Source organism: Pogoniulus pusillus, chromosome Z (assembly GCF_015220805.1).
Source record: "Pogoniulus pusillus isolate bPogPus1 chromosome Z, bPogPus1.pri, whole genome shotgun sequence".
Classification (NCBI taxonomy): Eukaryota; Metazoa; Chordata; class Aves; order Piciformes; family Lybiidae; genus Pogoniulus; species Pogoniulus pusillus.
In genome coordinates, this window is record NC_087309.1 from 9,601,863 (window position 1) to 9,629,851 (window position 27,989).

Genomic DNA, 27,989 nt, shown 5'->3' on the forward strand with positions numbered 1-27,989 from the left:
ATTCTTGAACAAAACCTATTTATTTGCATCTAGAATATAACAGCTTTGTAAAAGACAGTGTCAGCTTTTAAAGGACAAATTGTTGAGTTGTTAGATTTGGTCATTAACAGGACTTTTTTTACTTGGGATGTTTTTGCTTAGGAAGAACATTGGGAACAGCTACTGTTGTGATTAAGTATGCCAGTGCCTTGTCAAGTACCCTTTAAGATACTCATAAAGACTGAAAGAGGGATTTTTGAAACTTAAACAGGTGTAAAGGTAGGAGGGCTTCCAGACCCTGCCTTGAAGATTCAGAAGTAGGATTCAGTAGGACAAGGGAGATTATTCTTCCCCTGTACTTAACACTGGTCTGGCCACACCTTGAGTCCTGTGTCCAGTTCTGAGCCCCTCAATTCAAGAGAGATGTTGAGATACTGGAACCTGTCCAGAGAAGGACAGAGAAACTGGTGAGGGGCCTGGAACACAGCCCTGCGAGGAGAGGCTGAGGGAGCTGGGGTTGTTTAGCCTGGAGAAGAGGAGGCTCAGGGGTGACCTCATTGCTGTCTACAACTACCTGAAGGGAGGCTGTAGCCAGGTGGGGGTTGGTCTCTTCTCCCAGACAACCAGCAACAGAACAAGGGGACATAGTCTTATGTTGTGCTGTGGGAGGTCTAGGCTGGATGTTAGGAGGAAGTTGTTGCCAGAGAGAGTGACTGCCATTGGAATGGGCTGCACGGGGAGGTGGTGGAGTTGCCATCCCTGGAGGTGTTCAAAGAAAACACTGGATGAGGCACTTAGTGCCGTGGTCTAGTTGATTGGCTAGGGCTGGGTGCTAGGTTGGACTGGATGATTTTGGAGGTCTCTTCCAACCTGGCTGATTCTATCATTCTAAGTGTGTGGTAGAGGGAAGGGTGCAAGTGGGTAGTTTTGTGTCTGTACTTAAGAAGTAGCAGTCAGCTACATAAATGCAGGATAGCAAACAGCATTGTGCTTCTAAGAGGGAAAGAATTTGGAGGGTGTAATAAGATGATTATGTGAAGGGAGCATTACAGAAATTATGCTTCTGTGTATGTATTCAGTAAACATGTGAAGCCATGTTTACTCAGTTAAGGCCTTCTCATGTGTTAGGTATGATATTGCATGGGCTCTAGATCTTTGTAGAAGGATGTGAGTAAGCTGGAGAGTGTCCTGGACAACAATGAGAAATCTGCAGACTAGGAAGGATCAAAGCACCAGTTACACTGTCTGCAAAATGAACAATCTGCTGGTAAAATGCTTTCCTGTGAAGTAGGAAAAGACTGTGATGCAGTCTCATCTGGGATTTCTGATTAAAGGGCTGTTTGAGTCCACCCTGAGACTTTGATATTTTCTTCACAGATATGTTGTAGTTTTTTTTCCTGTTCAGTATTTAATATAGCAATGTCTTTGAGGTTATAGTTGGTGCCATGCAAAAGCTCAGAGAATTATGGGTTTTTCATTCTCTGCTGTTTCATTTAGTAATTTGAGTGTTTCTAAACCAGGCTGAGTAGTTCATTTGTAATGCAGATAGTCATGTGTGTGGTTTAGTTTTGAGGCTGGCAAGGTAATTGAACACTGTTGTTAATAGGGAGTCTCCAAGGGAATTAAGTGTGAACTAAGCCCTTTATTGCCTTTGCAAAGAGTTAGTAGCTTGATTCCCGCTCTGGAGGGTTTATTGTCAGAATTTTGAAATGTTTGTACTTCCATTCACAAAATAATGATTTTGTCTGTATGAAGCAAAAGCATACGCTTGTGTGTTATTTTCATTTATTGGTTAAGTTGTTCTTTCAGTGCTGGCATTTCAGCATTTGATCTTACTTGAATTCATCTGTAGCAGCCTTACTCTCCAAAAAAACCAAATGTGCTAGTAGATACCCTTGCTTTCAGAGTATTGTTGATTAACATCTTCTAAGCAGTTGAGGGTCTTGCAGTATGAGGAAACTCTTCTGAAGTATTCAGTGAATCTCAGGAAAACATTCTCCAGGGGTTCAAGAATTTAACTCGGCCTGTATTGGGGACATGTATGCTAATGAGCATCTTGTGTAAATAAAATGAAGGAATAGAATTATGAGTAAGGAACTTACCTTTCTTTGACTTAACAACCAGAATTAGAGATGAGTGCTGTCCGCCACACGAAGGCAAGGCTTGATAGCACTGTTGCCTGCGGTAGCGTATTTTAAGGTCTGATGTACATAATCTTAGTATCATGAGTCGAAAGTGTGCATAATGTAGTATAGGTGATCCTGCTCTGGCAGGATGGTCAGTCTAGATCTTTCAAGGTCCCTCCCAGCCCCTGACATTCTGTGATTATGTATGGCTGTCCTGTTAGGCAGAATCTAATTCACCCTAAGAGCTACTGTCAATTATTACATTTATCATCTTGTAGGTTTTTACCATTTCAGCTGTTTGTGTGGTTTCTAACTAAACATTTTGACCTGTAATACTGGAAATGTGTATGTATTTTTTTTCAAAACATCTCGTAATCTGTTGCAGTCTGGTAAAAACGAGGCCTTTGGTTTTGTATTTTAAGATGAAAATAGCAACTTTGATAACTGCAAAATATTGTTGTCTTTGAATTAAGTCAATTCTCTCTCTGGTTCAGGAAATTCTGCACATTTTTGTAATCTTTTGGGAAGCTTTGGTAGCAGCTATGCGCAGTATCTTGCACAAAAGCTTTTCACCTATTTGAGCTATTTAGGTATAACTGTAGTAAAAAGTTATATGGGCGTGACTAATGGAGGAGATGTTGTACAATTATTTTAACTTTTTGTTTCTTTGTTTATATAGTGTGGGCTGTGGCTATAATGGGCACTCAAAACTATATATCAGATACCACTGCCTGAATGAGTTTGGTATACAGTAATATGTCTTTTTATTGATTATTTTTTGGTGGCATTTGCTACTCTACTACTATGAATACAAAAGACTTTTCTAAAAAAAAAACAGGGATGGCTAGGCAAATCTGTGCTTAGAATAAATGAGAAATAGGTAAGATATCTTGGATTAATGATTTGCAAATCATCTAGCCAAAATATAGTATGTGAAGAGTTATAAACATTTTTTAAGTCTGTGAAGTGCCCTTGTGGCGGTCTGTGGACTTTGTAGACATCTCTATCCCTTCTGATTAAATCCCAGAGTAACTAAACCCAGAAAGATTAAGTGAAGCAAAAATGTATCAGGGCAAGACTAGTAAGAAACTGAGAACTTTGTTTCCCTGGAGAAAAACAGGAATAGGAAGGTGAACTAGCTAGCATATTGCCACTTTATTAAATGAAATTTCAAACCCAAAAGAGCTACATCACAAGTAGACTAAACTTTGCTGCATTTGTACCCAGAGTAACAGAGCATCAAGAATACATAGTTAGGGAGCAGTCTGTTTATGAAAAGTTGCTGATGACCATTCCAAAACCATTTAAACATTTAACCATTTGTCCAAATCAGTTGATTTTATCATTTTTAAAAAAAGGGGGAAAAAGTCAGAATGTGTATTAACTATTTTCTGAGTATCTTCTAGAGATTTAAATGTAATTAAATATCTTTTTGTATTGCAGTTGTGATCTCCTTTCTTAAGCAAGCTGTGCTGTGGTTGAAGTGAACGTTCAATAATGAGTGGTGCAGCACTGGGTCTTGAGATTGTATTTGTCTTTTTTCTGGCCTTATTCTTACTTCATCGATATGGGGACTTCAAGAAACAACATAGGCTTGTGATCATAGCAACATTATTAGCGTGGTATCTCTGCTTTCTTATTGTATTTATACTGCCTCTGGATGTGAGCACGGTAAGAAATTTGCACTCTTTCTGCTTAGTGGCACAGCATATGTGCAATATGTTCTTAAAACCCATAAATTATAAAGATGGTGTCTTAAATAACAAATTTTCCAAATAGTATCTTACTAGTCTGACCTCTTGTTGCCTTTTTGATTGACAAGACCCATGTTTACAGTGAATTTTTGTTTTTGTTGAGCTCATCAGTTAAATCTATTTCACATGTTTCAAGTGTCATTATTTGTTTGTAACCTTTCTTTATATCTCTGTAGGCAGCACATAAACACTTCCACTTGTTTACTTGTATTGCAGATTGCATTTTAAACTGGAGTACAGTAAATATTTTTAAAAGTGAGACTTAGTGTTTTAAAATAAATATTATATTTTTTTGGTCACTGATGTAAAATATTGTCTTTTAGACTATTTATAATCGGTGCAAGCTTGCTGTTAACTCCAGCCCTGCAGAAAGTAATGGCACTTATGTTACACTTGCTCCAAGGTATGACCTATATTCTTTCTTAATTGTAGTGTTTCTTAAAGTAGTGTTTTATGATTTTAGTTTTTATTATGATAGCAGTCTATCTTTTTTAAGACTGGTAAGTCATGACAGTGTGGTACAACACTTGAAGATTGTAAGCGTACAGGAAGGTAAGGGATAAGTGCATCTGCATCTATTAATAGTGTGTAGTATTCTTAACTGATTACATAAAAATTTCTTTAAAAAAATTTATACCAGATTTCTTCTATTTCATAACTAAAACGTTTTTCAAGCAGCCTGGGATGAGAGGTCTTAATAAATGCTTATCTTTCTTTCACAGTCTTAAAGATTTTTGGACCTGAAAGTCTGATATGATGCATTATAACTGAAATTAGTATGCTTGTTCTCTATGTAAGCAGCATGTCTAATTGCTTATTATAATTGCATATGTATGGTAGTTTGAATTACTGGAAACTTAGGGTATTCTATCAAATTAATGGCACTCTGCTCACTGCCTTCTGACGTGAAGTAGTCTTTAAAACATGGTGAATGTAGGTGAATGTGAACTCTTTCCATGATTGCTCTTCCTTTAGCTTACTTTGTTTCTACATCTCGTAGATGTGTGCTGTGTCATTGTCTGAAAGATGATCAGAACACTTAAGCTGTCGTTTGTTATGCCCATGCAAATTATTGCCAGGTCTGTTGTCCTAAAGCAGATGCTATCTGGACATTGTATATCCATGGAATAAGAGTAACTTAGCAGACATAATGACACAACCTTGTACCCTTTATTTAAGTCCACCCAGCATACTTTAAACATAGTTCAGTAAACACACAGTTTGAAAACTTCAGTATCCTTTGAGTTTACCTATAGCTTCAGAACATGCTGATGGAGGTTGTACTTGAGTATATAAACCAAGAAATAACAACTTTAGTAGTAAGTAGGTAACTGTTGGTGAAAACTTTGAAACCTTTAGTCACACTACCTATCATTCCATGGTAATTTGATAACTTGGGAAATATTTTAGTTGGTGTACATAAACACTGGCAACTCGGGCTTAACTAGTTTGACGCTGGAAAGCACTAATTACTTCTCTATAGATACTCCCATTAAAATGAGCATATTGCCCTTTGACTCATCATTGCTTCATTACTCACACAGATGTGGGGAAAGAAAACAAAGTGTCTTAGTGTGGATAGACTCTGCTTTTCTGAAGCAAACACTATCTGTCAGAAAAGTATTGGCTCAATAAGTTTATGTAACCTCAAATACATAAGAGAAGGTCAAAAGAGGTGATTTTTTTCCCCTCTACTCCACTCCGGTGAGACCCCACATAGAGTACTGCATCCAGTTGTGGAGCCCTTATTACAAGAAAGATATGGACTTGCTGGAGCATCTCCAGAGAAGGGCTCTGAAGATGACCAGAGGACTGGAAACAGACTGAAAGTGTTGGGAGTATTTAGTCTGGAGCAGTGAAGTCTCTGAGGAGACCTTATTGTGGCCTTCCAGTAGCTGAAGGGGGCCCTACAAGAAAGCTGGTGAGGGACTTTTTAGGATGTTGGGTAGCAATAGGACTAGGGGGAATGGAGCAAAACTAGAGGTGGGTGGATTCAGATTAGATGTTAGGAAGAAGTTCTTCACCTTAAGGGTGATGAGAGACTGAAACAAGTTGCCTAAAGAAGTGGTGGAAGCCTCAGCCCTGGGAGTGTTTACAACAGTATCACAGTATCAATAAGGTTGGAAGAGACCTCACAGATCATCAAGTCCAACCCTTTACCACAATTCTCAAGGCTAGACCATGGCACCAAGTGCCACGTCCAATCTTGCCTTGAACAGCTCCAGGGACGGCGACTCCACCACCTCCCCGGGCAGCCCTTTCCAGTGTCCAATGACTCTCTCAGTGAAGAACTTTCTCCTCACCTCCAGCCTAAATTTCCCCTGATGTAGCTTGAGGCTGTGTCCTCTCGTTCTGGCGCTGGCCACCTGAGAGAAGAGAGCAACCTCCCTCTGGCCACAACCACCCCTCAGGTAGTTGTAGACAACAACAAGGTCAGCCCTGAGCCTCCTCTTCTCCAGGCTAACCAATCCCAGCTCCCTCAGCCTCTCCTCGTAGGGCTGTGCTCAAGGCCTCTCACCAGCCTCATTGCCCTTCTCTGGACATGCTCAAGCATCTCAATGTCCCTCCTAAACTGGGGGGCCCAGAACTGAACACAGTACTCAAGGTGTGGTCTAACCAGTGCTGAGTACAGGGGCAGAATGACCTCCCTGCTCCTGCTGACCACACCATTCCTGATGCAGGCCAGGATGCCACTGGCTCTCTTGGCCACCTGGGCACACTGCTGGCTCATGTTCAGGTGGGTATCAATCAGCACCCCCAGATCCCTCTCTGTCTGGCTGCTCTCCAGCCACTCCAACCTCAGCCTATATCTCTGCTTGGGGTTGTTGTGGCCAAAGTGCAGCACCCTGCACTTGGAGCTATTGAACCCCATCCCATTGGACTCTGCCCATCTGTGCAGGCGGTCAGGGTCCCGCTGCAGAGCCCTTCTGCCCTCCAACCCAGTCACATCTGCCCCCAGCTTGGTGTCATCTGCAAACTTGCTGATGACTGACTCCATGCCCTCATCCAGATCATCTATGAAGATGTTAAAGAGGATGGGGCCCAGCACTGATCCCTGAGGGACACCACTAGTGGCAGCCGCCAGCTGGATGTGGCACCATTCACCACCACTCTCTGGGTCCGGCCCTCCAGCCAGTTCCTAACCCAGCACAGAGTGTTGCCATCCAAGCCATGGGCTGACAGCTTAGCCAGCAGTTTGCTGTAGGGGACAGTGTCAAAGGCCTTGCTGAAGTCCAGATAGACCACATCCACAGGCCTGCCCACATCCACCACGCGGGTCACCTGATCATAGAAGGAGATCAGGTTGGAGAGGCAGGATCTGCCCTTCCTATACCCACGTTGGCAGGACCTGATCCCTTTGCCATCCCTCAGGTGTGCTCTTATCACCCCCAAGATAACCTGCTCCATCAGTTTCCCTGGCACTGAGGTCAGGCTGACGGGTCTGTAGTTCCCAGGTTCCTCCATCCGACCCTTCTTGTGGGTGGGGATCACGTTGGCCATTTTCCAGTCTCCTGGAAAGGGCAGGCTGGATGTGGCTCTGGGCAACATGGTCTCGTGTGAGGTGTCCCTGCCCATAGCAGGGGAGTTGGAACTGGACGATCCTTGAGGTCCCTTCCAGCCCTGGCAATTCTGTGATATGTTTATATATATGCTCAAGATTTCACAGTATCACAGTATCACAGTATCACCAAGGTTGGAAGAGACCTCACAGATCATCAAGTCCAACCCTTTACCACAGTGCCCAAGGCTAGACCATGGCACCAAGTGCCACATCCAACCTTGCCTTGAACTGCCCCAGGGACGACGACTCCACCACCTCCCCAGGCAGCCCATTCCAGTGCCCAATGACTCTCTCAGTGAAGAACTTTCTCCTCACCTCGAGCCGAAATTTCCCCTGGCGCAGCCTGAGGCTGTGTCCCCTTGTTCTGGAGCTGGCCACCTGAGAGAAGAGAGCAACCTCCTCCTGGCCACAACCACCCTTCAGGTAGTTGTAGACAGCAATAAGGTCACCCCTGAGCCTCCTCTTCTCCAGGCTAAACAACCCCAGCTCCCTCAGCCTCTCCTCGTAGGGCTTGTGCTCGAGGTCTCTCACCAGCCTCGTCGCCCTTCTCTGGACACGCTCAAGCATCTCAATGTCCCTCCTAAACTGGGGGGCCCAGAACTGAACGCAGTACTCGAGGTGTGGTCTGACCAGTGCAGAGTACAGGGGCAGAATGACCTCCCTGCTCCTGCTGACCACACCATTCCTGATGCAGGCCAGGATGCCACTGGCCCTCTTGGCCACCTGGGCACACTGCTGGCTCATGTTCAGGCGGGTATCAATCAGTACCCCCAGATCCCTCTCTGTCTGGCTGCTCTCCAGCCACTCCGACCCCAGCCTGTATCTCTGCATGGGGTTGTTGTGGCCAAAGTGCAGCACCCTGCACTTGGAGCTATTGAACCCCATCCCATTGGCCTCTGCCCATCTGTCCAGGCGGTCAAGGTCCCGCTGCAGAGCCCTTCTGCCCTCCAGCTCAGTCACTTCTGCCCCCAGCTTAGTGTCATCTGCAAACTTGCTGATGACTGACTCCATGCCCTCATCCAGATCATCTATGAATTATATAAACCTGACTAAATCTATCTGGGAGAAAAAAGAAAAGGAACTGCTAGTATGCTGTTGTTACTACTAAGTGGTAGAATCTGTAGATACTCATTTGAAAACCTGCTATACTAAGTAAAATTGAATGGTTTTCTGTCTGTAGAAGTGTTTTTAATTTGTGTGTAGGAAGTGCCTACTGCCCCCCCCCCCCCCCAAACTATAGTCTTAAATTGCCTCATTGCTTTGATCTACTGTTTTCTTCCTGTAAGAAAATTGTCTTGTCCAGATACATTACCTGCAGTGAGGGGAATGATAAATTGTGAGATAGCTGATGGTCAACTGAATATAGTCAAATGATATTTTCAAAGGCCTTTCTAAAAGGTCTTTCAAAGACCTTTCTAAAGGTATGTTTTGTACTCTTGGCTCTACTACTAATAACCTATTGTATGTTGTTACAGCAAGCAGAAGTGTTTCAAACCATGGAGTTATATTCCTAATGGAATTATGCCAATTTTCTGGCGCGTTGTATATTGGACATCACAGTTTTTGACATGGTAAGTAAGGCAAAAGAATATAACAGACTTTTGTTCAGGTATGTTTAGGTGCAGCATCTTAAAAGTCATAACAGAGTCTTTAAACACATATATCACTATTCCACAGAGCTAATCATATAAGAGAAATAATTCCATTAATATATTGGGTAATTTTGGAATAGTATTGTAATTCTTTTTGTTGAGGGTATACTATATGAAGGTGCAGATATAGCCACAGCAAACAGCTTGACTGTGCTTTTGGGTTAGATTCAAGTGTAGATTCATACAGTTTCCAGTCATTGTTTTTGTAGCTCAGTCAAGAATTCGAGGGTTGGTAATGAATTCTAATTAAAGAGAGATTTTTTTTGTGGTAGAACTAGGTATATCACTTTTATGTAGCTCATTTAAGGTTTGCCATCAGACCAGTACATCTAGAGTGATAATGTAGCTAGCTAATTTGTTAATGAGCTTATGAGTCTTTATCTTAAACACTCTTGTCTCAGTATCCTGTCACTGTTTGTTTGGTATTGGTTTGGTTGAAGGTTTTAAAAATTATTTTTATTTTATTGTCTAATTTGGTTTGATTTTTGTTTGCTTCCTTCTAGGATTCTGCTACCTTTCATGCAGTCATATGCTAGATCAGGAGGGTTCTCCATTACTGGAAAGATTAAAACTGCATTGATTGAGAATGCAATCTATTATGGCACTTATTTGCTGATTTTTGGAGCATTTTTAATATATGTGGCTGTAAACCCAAACTTCAATTTACAATGGTAAGAATAATGTTGTAAGCACTTGCATAAGTTACTAGAAATTGTCACAGGTGGTCTCTTCTGTGGATGAAATGCGTCATTATAAAAAGAAAAGTTTTGTTTATCTCGTTTTGCTAGACAGCTTTTTTGTTTGACAATTTACAGACATCTGTCTTTTGGGTTTCTGATTTTGATTTCTCTGAGAGAGGAATCTTTTGTATTTGCAGTTACCTTTTTTTCCTCCCTACAAGTGCATATGCAAAGATAGTGCTGAAACTTTTTCAGTGTTTTCAGTATAATATCATTCAAAGTGGCTGTGTCTGTATTTCCTGTGTAGCACTTCTACTGTTGTTTATGTTTAAAAGCAATAAGGTGTGTTAAAGTAATTGTTATTTATAATATTGCTAATGGTTTTCCATACTAGATACAGTAGTAAACACTGTCATATAATGCCTAGCTGCTTTGAGTGCCTTGAGCTCTGTGGTAAAGGATTGGACTTGATGATCTGTGAGGTCTCTTCCAACCCTGATGATACTGTGATACTGTGAGTTTCCACAGCTGAATAAAAATCCTGAAGCTGTTTCTTAAAATGACTGCCATTATGTTTTTTTCCCTCAATTTCAATAAGTTTGCTAAATACACATTTTTTTTTTTTAAGAAATATCTTCCTTTCATTAGAAAACAAACATTTTTGTCTTTCCATTGGAGTGGGCAGAAACATGGGAGATACAGAATAATCATGGCAGCTTTAAATACAGTCAAATAGCAGACTGGGCCTGGACAGCAGTTACAAATCATACTGTTTCTGTAAACTTGAAAGCCATATTGGTGCATATATACTTCAAGGTTGCTTTCTTGTGAGTAAGGAAGTATGGTTTTTCTCATTTGTTTTCCTTCTTGTGATTGATTATTTTGTTTTGCTTGTTCATTCTTTTTTGTTGTTGTTGTGGTGGCATGTGTGTGTGTTTTGTTTGACTGGGGTTTTGTTGGTGTTTTTTCTCCCTTAGGAACCAGCTTCAGACTATTGGGATAGCTGCTGCAAACACATGGGGTCTCTTTCTTCTTGTGTTGCTTTTGGGTTATGGTTTGGTGGAAATTCCCCGTTCTCACTGGAATGGGGCCAAGAGGGGTTATCTGCTCATGAAGACCTATTTCAAAGCTGCTAAACTAATGACTGAAAAAGCAGATGCAGAAGAGAATTTAGAGGATATTATGGAGGTAAGTAAATAGCTTTTGCTCTGAAATAAGTGAAGGCTGCTGTTAATCATCTCTGAATTTATTGATGGTGGACTCTTGTGGCAAGAAAATGTAAGTGATGTAAACTTAATATGGAATATCAGTAACAAAAAAATCATCCCTCTTGATCTTGTGTAAAAATTAAAAGTGAAGTAATCCATCATGTGAAGAACTTGGGAATTTGATAACCATTACTTATTTGGTTTATTCTTTTAAGTGACACCTCTGGAGTAATATTGTCCACTAGTGAACAACATTCCAGAGTGAACTTGAAAATAAAATGTACAGATGTTTTACTACTCTTCTTGCAATCTCTGTATGTCTGCTTTTATGCTGTGCTCCCCAGTGTATTTCTAGAATCTTGAGAAGAGTTTGTAAGTTGGACTCATGGGACTGTGCAATGTGCCTTTTAAGAAGACAGTCTTTTGAGATGACATTTATAATATTAATTTATGAGTGAACAATGGGCTTTAATGTAGCTTAAGAATAAATAATGCCACCCATTAAATAGCCTAGTTCCTGTTCTGCTGGTAGCATGGCTTGGAAATAATACTCATGAAGAGTTGTAGGACTCTTAAAGTAGTAGTAGAATCTTCATTCTTCAGTAGTAGTGTTTTGGAGAAGTTGCTACAATCATGGAACTGGGATAGAACTTCACAACTTTTACTATAAGGTAAGCAGCAAAGGGTTTGTTTACCAGGATAGCACTTAGAATAGAATGGAGTATATCAATTGGAAGGGGCCTATGACTGTCATCAAGTCAGCTACCTGGCCATTTTAGATCTGACTAAAAGCAAATCAAGAGCCTCATCCAAATGCCTGAAGAGGGAGATGCTGATCTCTTCTCCCTAGCGTCCAGTGATAGCATGTGTGGGAGTGGTTCAGAGCTGCACCATGTGAGTTTTAGACTAGATATTAAGCATTTCTTCACTGGGAGGACAGGTAAACACTGTAATGGGCTTTCAGAGAAGCGGTTGATACCTAAAGCTTGTCAGTGTATGAGAGTTATTTGGCCAATGCCCCTAACATGTTTAACTTTTGATCAGACCTGAAATGGTTAGGCAGTTGAACCAGATATTCGTTGTAGGTTTCTTCCAACTGAAGATATTCCATTCTGTTCTACTCTATACCCTTAAACACAGTATAATTTGTGCCTCAAAGGCTTTTCCAGTGCTTAAAATCCCAAAGTTTTGGAAGAAGCACTAGGCCTGGTGCCAGGTATTGATGTAAGATAGTCAACTTATTCAAAAGTCTCACCATAATATTGCGAAGGTGGAGAACTACTGGAGCTTCTGAACATTTTAGCACTGTTCCAAGGGCTCTGAAATCTGTTTTCACTGACCTCAGACTTTTTGTTGTGACATCTCTAACCATGTGAAAGTGCAGAAATGTGTAGTAGTTTGAAAGTTGCACTAAACTCTTCAGTCTTGTGGTGACATCCCAAATTCAGACACCAGGAAGGCAGCAAACTTTCCTGAAAAGAGTATCTTGTACTAGGTTGCTATCTTATGGTCAGGTATGGTGACAAACAGGTTGAGGTTACATCATGCTTGTTGTAGCGAGAGATATCCCTGCCTATGTTGGTGAGTTGGAACTTGATGATCTTTGAGATCCCTTCTAACCTAAACCATTCTGTGATACGCAACATAAAATACACAGTATTGCTGAGGCATGATAAAACTTCTTTTCAAGATTTGGTGCTTCATACTTCATTTTTTTCTTCCCTGGCTTTTTTACTTTAGAAGCAATTGAACTATACCTTAGAAATCGTGGCAAATATTTTATTTTCGACTGTCATAGGAATAGTGCAGTGTGTTCAAATATATTAAAATTCTTAAGAATGCCAGTGCTGACTCTGAGAACTTGATTGTGAATGTCATTCACTGGTGTGTCAAATCACAAAATATTGTTGCTTAGCTAGTTTAGGCTTTAGTTTTCTTCCTTTGTCAGAGAGTCTGAAAACATGGGAATCTGTAATACTGGATGTTACTTTTTTTCTTTTTTGTTTTTTCAAATATGAATGTTAGGATTGACTCTTACAGACATTCTTGCAGGATTTAATTTGTTTTTCATAATCCCACTACATACCAAAAATTCTTTGCCACAGCTTAATCAGATCAAGAGGGAACCCAGTACTACTGATAGACATCTGCTACAACAGTATTCTGTAGTTTGAAGGACTGTCTTTCTGCGTCCTTTTAAGCTTGTCACACAAAACAAATACAATTCTTGTGTTTGCCTGATCTGTGAAGATTTCTTAAACCCTTATGATTATTTCTGTCTTCCAGAACTTAGATATATTTTTTTTCAAGTGTTCTTTGTAACAACAATGAAAAAGCATCAAAAATTCATGTCTGAATTGCCAGTAGGATAAAGAATAAAATTGAATTCTCACTAAATCTGATTCTGACACAACGTACCTAGCTGTTAGGTAGCATCTTTTTATGACTGATAAATGCCAAATGACCTCAGAGAAATGAGCCATGTGGAATTAAATATGAGGAAAGTATAAAATGAAGTGGTGTGAAATGGAATTCATCAAGCTGCTTGAAGAAAAAAAAAGTGAAATTAAAGAGGTAGGATAGAAACTCCTTCTCTTTACCTGCAACTGAATCAAGAGAGTATTTCCTAGCATTGAAGCATAGAAAGCAATGTTCCACACACTGAGTTGTGTTTTCATACTAACATCATGGATTTTTATAAAAACCAAAAAACTTACATATTCTTAATATATACTCTTTAAATTATCTTTCATTACATGTCTAGTAAAGTTGTGGCTTTTAGGAAGTTCTGCTGATTTTAAGCTCTTGTGGTTATATTTTTCATTGGGAGGGCTGGAACTCTTACCTGACCCCATAATTTTTTTTACACCTGTTTAACACAATGAAACAATGCTGTCCTGTTTATCTCCTCAACAGGAAGTTCGTAAAGTAAGTGAGAGTATCAAGTATAACCACCCTTTGAGGAAATGTGTTGATACAATACTGAAGAAGGTAATAAATTACTCATCTTTGGTCATAATTGTTTAATTGGAAGGAGGTGTTTCCTACACCTGCTAAATACATGGATGTTATTTTCCTTTCTGCTTAACTTAAAATCTTAGCTTGAACTCCTGTGAGTTTGTGACCACATTTTGAGTCCAAATTCTTTGTGGAATGCTTTCTTTATGTAATTATCTGCTCTATTTCGATCTGTATAGTATTTTGGAAACAGAAAAATCTGTGGTTAGAGTGAGCATTTCAGTTACATGAAATGCCCCAAGCATTCACAAATAAGTAATAAAGGGTGCTTGCTACTTCTTTGTCTTCCACCTAATTTCCTTTTTTTCTTCCAGTGCCCTACTGAGTATCAGGAAAGAATGGGTAGGAATATGGATGATTATGAAGATTTTGATGAAAGACAGAACAGTTATCCAAGTGAAAAAAGTTTGGTCAAGCTTCACAAGCAGGTATATTAATAGACAAGAAAATGCCTCACTTGTGCTAATATAATGAGAATAGTACTAGCCCAACAAAGATTTTGCACTTTATATGAATTGCTGAGTGTAGTGGGTTTGGGGGTTTAGAATTGCTACTTAACAGAAACCATTCTGTGTGAAATAAAATATAGAAATTTAATATCCTAGATATTCAGATCATGTTTCTGGATGGTTAAAAGTGTCCTTGTGTTATGTTGTGACAGTGAGTCACAGTCTGTGAGTAAGCCTTGTAATTATTGATTAACAGTACCTACTAAAAAAGAAAAGGCAATAAAGTCTTGGTACTCAGGTGAAAAAGTAGTAGTACATTGGAAGAAGTAGACTGTTACTACTACAGATAGATTATGATGGCAAGTGTGAAGAGGATGGACCCAGACTTCAGTTATGTCCAGTGGCAGGACATGTCCGGGGCAAAGAACACAAACTGGAGCACATGAGGTTCCATATACACATAAGGATGGTGGATTGCTGAAACAGGCTGTCTGGAGAGGTTGTGGAGGCTCCATCTGGGGGCATTCAAAACGTGACTGTACGTGTTCCTGCATGGTTTGCTCTAGGCGATCCTGCTGTAGGAGAGGGGAGTTGGACTAGATGATCTTCAGCCATCCCCTGTCGTTCTGTGAGTAGGGGATTTCCTGCAAAACTCAGGAATTGTGTATGCAGTCTCTTATAATCTATATGTTTAGAGAACTAACTTTCTGCTGTTGTGAGTATATGGAATTAATCGTTCAAGTTAGAACTTTTGCAGGGATTTTTGTAAGACTTTCTGTGGTTTCTTGAAAAAGATATTTTGTGACCGTAATTTCTTGTAATTTATTGTAGGTGATCTATTCAGTGCAGAGACATCGTCGAACACAGGTCCAGTGGGAAATTCTTTTAGAACAAGCATTTTACCTGGAAGATGTGGCAAAAAATGAAACCAGTGCAACTCGACAGTTTGTTCATACCTTTCGTTCCCGAGAACCAGAGAATAAAATCATTCAGTATTTCTACACACCAACTGTTGGTAAGTGCTGTCATCACAGGATCACAGGATATTAGGAGTTGGAAGGGACCCAAGGAGATCGAGTCCAACCCCCTTGCATGTCTTCAACATGTAAAGGAGTAACTGGTACCATTTTGTAAGAAGAACTGATTGTTCTATTATGTGAAAAATTCAGTGAGAGAGAAGCAGCTGTGCATCTCAATGAGTTCATGTACAGTCTAGCCATCAGGTACTGATTCATGCTCTTGACCATAAGCTCAATTTTTACTGTCTTTTAAAATGTGTTTAGTAGCAGTTATATATTGTAATAGCAGTAGCAAACTTTGAAGCCTTCAACAAAGAAAAGATAGTAACATTAAATTACTGGGTGATGGCTACGTTCCACATTTTTGGGATGTTATTGAGGTGGCTCTGCTCTTTCAGTAGAGCAAAGCAGAAGAGGCTCTTGTCTGTCATGTACAAACGTTAGGAGATGCAGCTGATTGTGCATCTTTACAGAAAGCATCTTCTCCTAATCGAGTTTTAAGTCATTGTCCCTGCAATGAGTTATTTCTAGGTTAGGACAGAGTAATTTTACATCTTAAGCTTTGTTTCTGAGAGACTAACAGATAACTATGGGTGAATAGTGATCTTTATTGTTATCTAGGTCAAAACTGAAGAGTTCCCGATTTCTGTGCAAAATTTGCCTCCCATATCCTACCCTGTGTTCCCCGTTTGTACATATGATTGCTTAGGGCTAAGCCAAACTTCTAGAGATTTGAGAAACCCCTGATATTAAATATATGACCCTGCAAATTCCAGTCTTGATTTTAAGGGCACACATGTGAGAAGTTCGTAAGACTTTATGAGGGAGTTCGGTTTCTGATTGTGTTATTTTCATTAACCCATTCTGGATGTGTGTGTTTGTTTTTTTCCAGAATGGTACTGGGAGTGTCTTCTGCGACCATGGTTTTACAGGGTGCTTGCAGTTGTTTTAGCCACGTTCTCTGTAATTGTTGTGTGGTCAGAGTGCACGTTTTTCAGTACAAAACCAGTTTTATCACTGTTTGCAGTTTTCATACAGCTGGCAGAGAAGACATACAATTATATATACATAGAGGTAAGTTTGAAATAGTAGTTCTAAATCTTTCCAGATAGATTGTTGTCACAATGGTAGACCATATTATTTTAAAAATAAGTCTCTAAATCTTCAGACTTTCAGAAAGCCTCCAACATATAGGGTACCAAACTTTGTTTTTGTGAAAGGAGTCTTCCTTTCGCCACTTCATACAACCCTCTGTTGAGGGTTGAAGATGTGATCCAGTTGAGATAAATGTCAAGTGTTGAGTAAATAGTGAAATGTCAGCTTGGGGTTTAGGTGTTTAGACTTTGTATCTATTCGGCCATGTGTGTGACCTCTTTCCTAAACAGGAATTTGCTGCTCAGCAGAAATCTATTTGTAGACTTGATTAGCATGAGTATGTTCAAGTTTATCAGCAAAGAAACTGAGCGGAAAAATCCCAAGTAGACTGATAAAATAGGTTGAAGTGAAAACACTTGTTTTTATCGCTTTTTGTGGGAAGAAATCTCAAATGAATCATAGTAATTATCAAGGCAATTACAGAATTTACATAGCAGGAAGAATATATGTTCTTAAAGTCAGTTGTGTTAGCTTATATGAAGAACAGGATGCTTCAGGTATTCTTACATAGGTCAGAAACTCTTAAAACTATAGTCAGAGCTGATGTTTTTCTCCCATCTCAAAGTGAGAAATCAAGACTGCAATCAACCTATTCATACACAAACTGTGCTGAGTGCACGAAAGCCTTTAGTAGAGTTCTGCATTCAAAAACCTTTTTACATTATTTTTTCCCCAGATGGCCTGTTTTCTTACCATCTTTTTCTTAAGTATCTGTGTTTACTCTACTGTCTTCAGAATTCGTGTCTTTAACTACTATTACTTAGCTTCACATCATCAGACAGATGCGTACAGTCTCCTTTTCAGCGGCATGTAAGTATGCAGACCTTCGGTCAAATACTCCATTGAAAATGTTCATGAATCTTGTTTGTAATAATATGGTTCTAAATCCTGATAAGCTGTATATCGTGAGTCTGTTGTGTATCTAGTATTGATCTGCTTGAAGGTAGGAATGCTCTGCAGAGGGATGTGGTCAGACTGGCATGATGGGCTGAGATGAATTGTGTGAAGTTTAACAAAGCCAAGTGCCAGGTCCTACACTTGGGTTTTAGCATCCTCATGCAGTGCTATAGGCTTGGGGCAGAGTGGCTGGAAAGTTGCCTGGCAGAAAGGGCCCTAGGGGTGCTGTGTGCCCAGGTGGCCAAGAAGGCCAACAGTGTCTTGGCCTGAATGAGGAATAATGTGGCCAGCAGGAGTTGGGAAGTGATTATTCTGCTGTATTCAGTATTGGTGAGGCTGCACTGTAAGTACTGTATTCAGTTTTGGGGCCCTCGCTATAAGAAGGCCCCAACATTGAGTTGCCTTACTCTAGACATGCTCCAGCAACAAAAGTGGTGAGGGGTCTGGAGAACAGGGAGTTGTGATTGCTTAGTTTGGAGAGGAGAAGGATGAGGGGAGATGTTATTACTCTCGACAACTACATGAAAGGAAGTTGTAGTGATGTGGGTGTGGTCTCTTCCTCCAGGTAACCAGTAATAAGACAAGAGGAAACAGTCTTGAGTTTAGAGGTTTAGATTCAATATTAGGATATTATTTTTCAGTGCAGGAGGGGTGAAACATTGGAAAAAACTGCTTGGTGACTTTGGGCATGGTTTAATGGTGATGGTAGAGTTGTGTTGATGGTTGGACTTGATCATTTTAGAGGCCTTGTCCAAATATAATGAATCTATGTTTTTATGATTTCTTTATATTTTAAGTGCAATAAGTTGTCTTAAATGCTATTGCTTCTTGGATTTCTGCAGGTTATTTTGCCGTCTTACTCCACCATTATGCTTGAACTTTTTGGGTTTGACCCATATGGATGCAACAATCTCCCACAAAAAGACTCAGCCAACTGCTTATACATCTGTAAGTACAGCAAATATGGCTTTGAGCCATCTGAATGGTATGAAGTGCAGGCAAAATATTTTCAAATATTGCTTAAAGTAAGATTTACATCTTTTTCCACTAGTATTAGCAAGACTTTTGACATAGTCTACCACAACATCCTCATGGGCAATCTTAGGAATTGTGAGTTAGATGGTAGTGAGGTGGATTGAAAATTGAATGAAGGATAGAGGTCGGAGGGTTGTGGTCAGTGAAGCAGAATCTAGCTCGAGGTCTGTAACAAGTGGTATTCCCTAGGGGTCAGTACTGAGTCTGGTCCTGGTTAGTATATTCTATAACAGCCTAGTTGAAGGGGTTGAGTGTACCCTCAGCTACTTTATTGATACACAAAGCTGAGAGGTAGCTGTTAGAGTTGGCATTTGTTTGTACTTGTGTCAGTCAACTGCCTGTTTAATTCACTGCAGAAGTTTGTATATTTGTGTGTTGTGGACTGAAAACAGGTTGATGAGCACAGTCTTTACAGATAGTTGTGGGTTATATCTGATTAGTGCTTCCTTGCAATTTTTTTTTCACAGATAATGGGATCCATGAGAGTGCTTTCCTTCATTGCTGATGGATTCTACATATATTACCCAATGCTGGTTGTCATTCTCTGTATTGCCACATACTTTAGGTGAGTTGTAAGACAGATCTTTCATGGTGCTTTGTATTTCACTAATACTAGTTTCAGTAGTTGAGAAGAGATTCTCTTCCAGCAGTTGAGTTGTGACAAATATGTAATATTGTGATAGCTAAACTAATAAAATGTTATTTATAGGTATGAAATATGTGCCTTTAAAGACTGTTAGTTGTATTTACTCATAACTGAGTTAGGGGGATTTTCCCACATTAAATTGCTTTCTAGATTTTTGAGGCCTGATATGTTCAGAATTTGAAGCCTAATAACATTTAGATTCTGCCTTTGAGATTACAATGAAGAAGCTGTTTTGTAATAAACTAAGAAGCATTATCAGAATCTTCAGGCAGTGCACTTGTTTGAAAGCTGAGTGTTACATCATTTGATCCTGTTTCCCTAAGCCACAGTTTGTTGGAGATGGAAAGGATAATTGCAGAAAATTCTATTGTATGGCTTGCTTCACACAAGTCAAAAAGTATGGGATTGACCACTACTTTTGGTCTGACTTGAACTTGGCTATATTTACATTCACTTCTTCAGTTTTGCATTACATTTCACTCAGAAGCAATGTGTATGTTCTGAGTCATGTAGAATGCAGTTAAATGCCTTGCGTGCGCATTCAAGACCCTCTATGTATTCAGAAACAACAAGTCAGCAAGTCTGCAGTCCTAGGTTTCCCCTGCTTACCTGTAGGTCAGGTGAAAAAGAAGTGGTGGTGGAAGAGGGGAATAAAAAACAAGACAAACAGACAAGTAAATAAGAAGATAGGATCATCATGGACAAGAATTCACAAACTGGGTCCTGAGCACCATAGTGAAAAGGAAGAAAAGAAACTAAACGACAGAAACTGGAGTTGCCTTGCATGAACTTTTATGCTCTTTGGTAATTCTGATACATGCAAGACCGAGTGTTTAACACAAAGTTGTCTTCCTTGTTTAATGCAGCAGTTCTTAAGTTCTGATAGTGTAAGAAAAATACTTTTCAGCATCGACAGACAGCAAAGTCAGCTTCAAACATAGAAATGCTCCTGTCTGGATAGAGTAAAACAGTAATGAAAAAAGCACTTGTGTTCTCTGGTGTGAACTTAAGAAGGTGAAAGTGTCATGCTGTCTTGTTCCAGGACTGGCTTCAAAAACATGAAGTAATGTTAATACCTGCCTAATGGTTATAGAATCACAGAATTAGTCAGGGTTAGAAGGCACCACAAGAATCATCTACTTCCAACCCCCCTGCCATGGGCGGGGACACCCTACCCTAGATGAGGGTATCGAGAATGGCAGTCAGCATCCCAACAGCTTGTGGGTATGACACACATTTCTCTGAATGAAACCTCAGATGAAGGTGGCTTTTCCATGTTGTTATTATTTCAAAACCAGAGAAATCATAATAGTAAATTTTTTTATAGTAGTTGTCTTCTCACAAAGAGTTGTTAATGAGATACCATAGACATAAATTCGTATTTGAAGGAATTGTTTTTTCTTAAATCATTTTCACTAATTGCAGACTATAAACTTTCTGTTCTATTTGAGTAGGATTGTAACATTGCTTTCAGTTGAATTTAGGAGCATGTCACTGTTGTGAATTTTTTTTTTTTTCAGTCTTCAGCTAGTGTAACAGTCTGCCTTCTGTATTGCTTTTTTGACTTGAACTGTATGTAAATTACCAAATAACTTCTATCTTACATTGTAAATTAGCTAAACTACTTGTTGTAAATTAATGAAGGAAATTCCTTCTCATTCTGATTTTTTCCAGTCTAGGAACTCGTTGTTTGAATCTTTTGGGATTCCAACAATTCATGGGGGATAGTGAAATGACCTCTGATTTGATCGATGAAGGAAAAGAGCTCATCAGAAGAGGTAAACTAATTCCTCTGTCCTAGTTGTCGTATGGCATATAATATGTGGTTGCATTACACTTGAAATGTTGCACACAGAAAGGTATATAGCATGTCAATTGCAGTACAAGCAGCAACGGATTTACAGCATCATGCTTGCTATATAAATAGTGCTGGACTTGTCAGTATGTCAATGGTATCAGTAATTGCCTTTGTCATCAACAAATATCCTTTCTATGTGTTGATTAAGCTGCTCAAATTAATTTCTTTCCTTGGGAATTTTTGTCTGTTTTAGCAAACTTCTCTCACAGGAAGCATGTTTTTTTTATAAAGCTATTATCTGCTGGTTTTGAGAGCTCTTAGAGTTTTTTTTAAAATGTTAATTTTTATTGAGAGTGTTTCTTGAAAGTTATTAAAAGCTGTTGTGATTCACAAATGAAGGATTTGAAATTGTAATATCTGGATACAGTGTTACATTATGGAATACTTTTATTATTCTTGCATAGTTTATGAAAAACATGTAAGTTTACATACAGTAGTAGTATTTCTTTTTTATAGAGAAGGAGGAATGTCATCCCTTTAAAGAAGAAATTACTGGTTTTTAATTAATGCAGTGTCTGTTTCAAGCTAAATAGTATGTAAGAAAACAAACTATTTGGTTCATAGTGTCGTAGAACTTCAGCAAGATTTTGATTTCAATAATGCTCAAGTTTCTTTTTAATGTCATATTTTTTCCAACTATTTCGAAGAGGAATTCCTTTGCCATCTGGTATCCAGATGTTATACCTTGACCCAAGATACCATCATGATGAACTCATTTTAGTGGGGGGAAAAAAAATCATGGTTATGATTTTTCTTATGTGGAGCTCAGATTTTTTTTGTTTGTTTAATAGAGAAAAGAAATCGACAGAGGCAGGAAGAAGGTGAAAACAGAAGAAGGGTATGAAACTTTTATCTAATTGTGATACTGTTATACTACACTGATACAGGATTTGTTATTGCTATTTAATTCAGCCTTGCTCATCTGTTTCACAAAGAAGGTGCAAATAATTGATGGAATCAATTTAGTCTTGCAGATCTTGGTGGGAAAAATTTTCAAGTATTGGTCATACTACTTGGACACTTATTTATTCAGTGCACTGTGAGAACAGTATATAGTAATAAGTGTAAAAAGCATAAAATAATCCTGATTTCTAGCATGCAGAATGATCTAAAATGGCATATTATCAGTCTTTTATGTTGATACTACTCTACTTGAAATAACTGCATTTGCATTGTCATCATATTCACTGAAATGGGGACTGTTATGCTCTTCTCAGACTTGCCTTTCACTTTATGTGCTCAGTGGAAAGTAGTTGGCATAGATTTTTTTTTTTTATTCCCCCTCTCCTCAGGGAAAGGAATTACAGTTAAAACAGAATGAGTACTGTTACCACTGAGTAACAAACAGTATTTGATTCTAATCATACTTACTTTAAGTGTAACAGAAAAAATTATGAAAGTAGTCAATTCAAGTAAAAAATAATTCAGGCAGCTTCATTTTAGGAGCTTCAGTCAACTCTACCTTAAGTTTTTCATTAATTTGTACCATTAGAAATTTGGTATAGAAAGTCACAATGAAAGAGGTGAAGGAATTCATGCAAGAAATTAACTGAATAATGGAAAGGAGAGTATTATCTATAGAAAGTTGAGGTAATAGCAATAGGACAAGAGGGAATGGTTTTAAGCTGAGGGAGGGTACATTTAGACTCGATCTTACAAAGACATTCTTCAGTATAAGGGTGATGGGACGCTGGAATAGGCTTCCCACGGAGATTGTGGATGCCTCCTCCCTGGGCTATTAAGGCCAGGTTGTACTCATCACTGGTGAGGCCACACCTTGAGTCCTGTGTCCAGTTCTGGGTGCCTCAATTCAAGAGAGATGTTGAGATACTGGAATGTGTCCAGAAAACGTGGCCAGTCCAAACGTTGCATTTTTTTCCTGTGCTGTCTGCATCTGGTTATTTTTCCATTCTAACACTAGATGGAAGTAGAAGGTTAAAAAGGCAACATTTTCACCTTGCCTTAGAGCAGTGAGAGAGCAGTGAGTGCAGATTTGATATGTAGCTTGGTTTTTTGCAAGTCTTTTCTAGAGAACAGTTATGGTGACATTCAGTGAAGGGATGTATCTCGAATTTAAAACAAATAAAAAGTATATCAACAACGAAAACACAAACCCCCAACCATACACACAATATTTAAAAAAAAACCCCAACAACCCAAGAAACCAAACCAACCAACCAAAACCCTTTCTTTTATGAAGATACCAAACAGGAACATTTTCAATCTATGCTGTGATGTGGTTGACTACTTAACTTTAAGTTGTGAATCTGGAGTATTTCTGGATGCTACATATGCTCCTTTTTCCTTTTTCTTTATTCTTGTTTCTTTTTTTTTTTTGTTGTTGTTGTTGTTATTGGTTGGTTGTTTTTTTTCCCCCAGGAATGGAAGGAGAGATATGGAAATAGAGATGATTCCACTAGGAACAGAGTTGTCCACACAGACCAAAAAGAATCCAGCTTCTCAGAGACCAATACCAATAGGCGTAAGTTCAGTGGGCTTGGGGCATAGTTGTGTTATTTTGGTTTCTTTTAATGCCTGGTCTTCAGAGCACTGGCTGTGTGAGTAGTTCAAAATATTTTTCTTTTTGTCTTAGAGATTGTGCTGAGATATTCTCTTTTATGCCATCTTTCCCATTAAAGATAACTGAAACCAGTGCTGGTATCTTTAACACTTCAACTAGCTGGAGTTGCTGACTAGTCTTAATTACTTGGTCTTCTTATAGGACATGCAAAGGTTTCAATTAGAGTAGAAGCTGTCAGTGAGGAGACTTCATTTACGATATGTCTTGGAAGTATTAAATCTTAATTTGTCTTTTGTGAACAAAGTCTCTCAGACTGGAATAATCAGATAACCAAAAAGCTTAAAGCTATAGTGTCTTTATTATCAATTTTTTTTTGTGCATGCTCTAAACTCTTCTCAGAAAATTTGGCACAATTGTTAATGCGTTTTATATGTTCATGCTTTCATAAGCTCACAAGTTAGAAGTGAAACTGAGAAGAAGGATAAAAGAGGAGGATGAAATCAGTGAACATGCTGTCAGGACAACTTTGGTAGATTTCCACCTTTTCTTCACAAAGTTGGAAACCCAGATTTTTTTGGTGGTAGACTGGCTGATACTGTTTTAAATTGTGTTAATATTAACTGTGGATATGTAGTGTCCTAACACCAAAACAGGCTGTAGAGACTGGCCCAGTGAGGGTGGCAGTGAGCTGCAAAACAGCTATTATTTCATTAATTTAAGAGACTTGCCTCTTCTAAAAACAAATCAAACTAACAAAAAAAAAAAAAGGAAGGACACAAACCAATACAATCCCAGCTAGTTTAGTCCAAGTCAGGTGCTGGAAGGGTGATTGGTTTATTTATAAGTAAAGTTTACATTTAACTTCTTTTTCCTTTGATTCTATGTAAAGTAGATCTCATTGTGCTTGCGGGGTGAAAGAAAAATTGTAGTTGCATTGCTGTGGGAATACTACTAAATACTGCAGTTTTGAGCTTGTAGGCAAAGTTGCTTAAATACTGAATCTAGTCTAAATCATTGCACTTGCATTTTAGGTGAGGTAGTATCAAGTTGTTATTCTGCTATTTGAAGTTTGTGTCCACATGTTGGAGAGTGCTCAGCACAAATGAGTATTTTTCCTTCCTTTTGCCTATTCAGCACTGTCAAAGTATACTCGGTCAAATGGTAGGACTGAAAGAGATAGAATAGAACTCCTCCAGGATGCAGAACCTTTGGATTTTAACGCGGATGCAATTAGTGATGACCCACTTGAACTGGAATCGGGAAGGTGAGGAAGCTTCTGTGTTACTTACAATTACAATACATTAATATCTTCTGACCTATGTGAATGTATCAGATGGTTTTAAAATGTTTTTATAAACAAAATCTCACCAGCTCTTTTCCATTCTTCCTCATGCCCCATGGCATTCAAACTGAAAACCCTCCAGGTTTCAGTTGGTTTTAAAACAGTTTTTTAGAAATGCTAAAGTAAGATTTGATTTGAATATAATTTTGTTCATTTGGTGTAATCTGAGAAATACTGCTTGTGAACTAGGAAATTGGGGAATGACCTACATACATACCTGTTTTCTCTAATTTCCTACAAGAATTTAGAAAGCTCACTTGATTTCCCTTATTAAAGCCATCATAGAGGGCTGCAAAAGGAAAACTGGAGTATTACAGGATGAGCAGTTGCAGGAATACACCTGGATCAGATCTTGGAAGTGCTGAAGTGAATTAACATTGAACTTGCCAAACAGAAAGTCCAACACTCCACCATGTAGTTCGGTAATAGAAAATTCTTTGGTTCTGTGGGTGGAGTATCTTTTATAACTTGGTAAGTTGTGCTTCTATTTGAGAAACAAGAAGTAAATTCTATTATGCTTGTTGAATCTAGGCAGTTATGGAGTAGGACCATTTAATTTATTTAAAATTCCCCATTAAAAGTTACCGCTCGTCTTATTTTTCACCTAAAACTACCATACTCAATCCGATGACAAATCCTAAAACATTTCAGTTGACTTTATGTGCCTGTATAAAAATACAGAAGGAATGCTGTTAAATGACACTGCTATATTTTACAGATTGGTTCAGCAACATTTAATTTGTACCAGTATCTAAATTGTCTAATCTACTGTCATCACATTGCAAGGTTCTTTTTAAGCATAGGAGTTTAACGAGGAGCTAGTGTAGGAATTTTGTCTGCTGCTGACTTCTTTACAATGTGAAAGGTATGACACAGAATACAAAAATAGGAATATGGAGATATGATTCTTTGGGAGCAAGTATCTTTCAAGATAATGGTCTCGGCAGTCTTCTGGCACTTACATAGACTTTGCAGAGTGGAACATTCTGAACTTTAAAAGAATATCTGGAGCCACAGAGCTGAGCTTTCCTCTAATGACCTGCATTTTGTTTCGTAGAAAGAATAAGTGGAGAGTAATTGCATATGGAATTTCAGTTCACTTAAAAATAGCTTTTTTAAGATTTATATAAAGACCAACAAACAAAAGAATGTACAAATCATCCAAACAGAATACTAAACAAAATGACCATTAAACAAAAACATTACCAGTTAGCTCCTGCAGTTGTTACAAGCATTCTAGGACAGTGAGTACTAGGGACACTAGGTTATGTCTTTTTGTCTGTTCAGATTTTAGTAAGTACTGCAGAGAGGAATTACATTGTGCTTGTAGTGGAAGTTATTTGTGCTTTTATTATGCTTTTTAAATGAAATTGACCTACAATTTGCAAAGCTTCCCCCCCCACCCCCCGCCACTAAGCATGTGGCCATTTGATTCCATTATCTTTGATTCTGTATTTCTCCTGGGAATACTCAGTGAGATGTTCTGTTAATCGCAGAAAGACTTTTGAGTGCTGTTTAGTCAGGATTAGTTTGGAGCTGGGTTTTTGTTTGTTTGTTTGTGTTTGTTTTTCAAAAGAAATAACCAAGCAGTTCTGTTCAACAAATACATTCAAGAAATTATTCTCTATCAGGAAACAAAGTTCTTAAGACTCAGTATCTAAATAAGTGGTTTTCTTGCATGGAGGAGATTTAATTTAATGACTGCCTATCAAATGCTTATGGAAATAGATCCTGTAATTCACTGAGAGCTAATGAGTAGAAGTGCAGTGAGAATTATGTGATTTCATGGTCTTTATTTTTATGTTTTCTGTAATACTTTTTCATGTTTAAAATTAATTCTGCAGGTACCAGCCTGGTGGAAGATACCTGTCAATGTCTCGAAGCCAAGTATTCGATGATGTGTAAACTCTTCAAAGCTAAGGAAAGTTCAGTGAAAATCTATTTCCTACTCATTACTTGGAGAAATACTGTAATTATGATAGATCACTGAATCAGAAATTACTGTTTTTGTTTAAATAGAATATGAAGGAAACTACTATTTTGGAGATGTATGATAACTTTACTACTTACAACAAGAATATGCTTCTGTTGCAGATATTGTTGTGCATCGGTGTGGGCTTTTGTGTCATGATCAAAAGAAGAAAACTTAATAGAGAGTAAACTTCATAAATATACCTAGGGCTCAACTTGAATTATAACATTTTAAGGTTTAAGAGGAAGAGGATTTTTTTAAGAGATGCTGTGAGAGCAGTGTAACGCATCCAAAGTGCAGTTATGTCAATTACTGTATTAAACACTTTCTATAATTTTTCTACTGAATGAAATTAAGAATTCTTGTAGCTATATTGGTGTTTGAATCAGTCCCTGTGTAACTAGAAACATTGAATGGCAAGCTGTTCTTCATAAAATCAACAAGGCTGAAAGAGACTTCCAAATCATCCAGTCCGACCTATCACCCAGCCCTGTCCAGTCAACTAGACCATGGCACCAAGTGCCTTGTCCAGGCTTTGGTTGAACACCTCCAGGGACAGTGACTCCACCTCCCTGGGCAGCCCATTCCAATGGCAAATCATTCTCTCTGGGAAGAACTTCCTCCTAACATCCAGTCTAGACCTCCCCTGGCAGAACTTGATACTGTGTCCCCTTGTTCTATTGCTGGTTGCCTGGGAGAAGAGACCAACCCTCACTTGGCTACAACCTTCCTTCAGGGAGTTGTAGACAGCAATGAGGTCAGCCCTGAGCCTGCTCTCCTCCAGGCTAAACAACCCCAGCTTCCTCAGCCTCTCCTCACAGGGCTGTGTTCCAGGCCTCTCACCAGCTTCATTGCCCTTCTCTGGACATATGTTCCAGGATTGCAAAAGTTGTTACAAATGAGATAGAGACTCTCATTATACAAGGAGTTAATTGGAACAGACAAGGAGTAATAGGTAGAAATTATTCCTGGGGAGATTTGGTTAGACACAAGGCAAATTTTTCACAATGAGAAAACAATCTGTTGGAGTAACCTCCCCAGGGAAGTGGTGGAGTCTCCAGCAATGGACACTTTATGATTTGGCTGGACACGGTGCTGGGCCGGCTAGTGTAGACC

The 27,989-nt window shown here is 38.9% G+C and overlaps 1 protein-coding gene across 1 annotated transcript in view; it reads left to right on the forward strand.

Annotated features, from left to right (window-relative positions):
* The window catches only part of LMBRD2 (LMBR1 domain containing 2), a 30,880-nt gene extending 3,636 nt beyond the window's left edge, over nt 1-27,244 (forward strand). Inside the window, exons 2-18 of the mRNA XM_064140448.1 lie at nt 3,549-3,776; nt 4,183-4,262; nt 8,897-8,992; nt 9,577-9,744; nt 10,731-10,941; nt 13,878-13,952; nt 14,294-14,407; nt 15,260-15,443; nt 16,340-16,521; nt 17,279-17,412; nt 18,342-18,447; nt 19,002-19,099; nt 20,855-20,958; nt 21,830-21,876; nt 23,418-23,520; nt 24,694-24,823; nt 26,746-27,244. Coding sequence (XP_063996518.1) covers nt 3,603-3,776; nt 4,183-4,262; nt 8,897-8,992; nt 9,577-9,744; nt 10,731-10,941; nt 13,878-13,952; nt 14,294-14,407; nt 15,260-15,443; nt 16,340-16,521; nt 17,279-17,412; nt 18,342-18,447; nt 19,002-19,099; nt 20,855-20,958; nt 21,830-21,876; nt 23,418-23,520; nt 24,694-24,823; nt 26,746-26,806 — 2,067 coding nt within the window. The 5' untranslated portion in view covers nt 3,549-3,602 and the 3' untranslated portion in view covers nt 26,807-27,244. The remainder of the gene's footprint in view (nt 1-3,548; nt 3,777-4,182; nt 4,263-8,896; nt 8,993-9,576; nt 9,745-10,730; nt 10,942-13,877; nt 13,953-14,293; nt 14,408-15,259; nt 15,444-16,339; nt 16,522-17,278; nt 17,413-18,341; nt 18,448-19,001; nt 19,100-20,854; nt 20,959-21,829; nt 21,877-23,417; nt 23,521-24,693; nt 24,824-26,745) is intronic.
* Nucleotides 27,245-27,989: the final 745 nt, after the last annotated feature.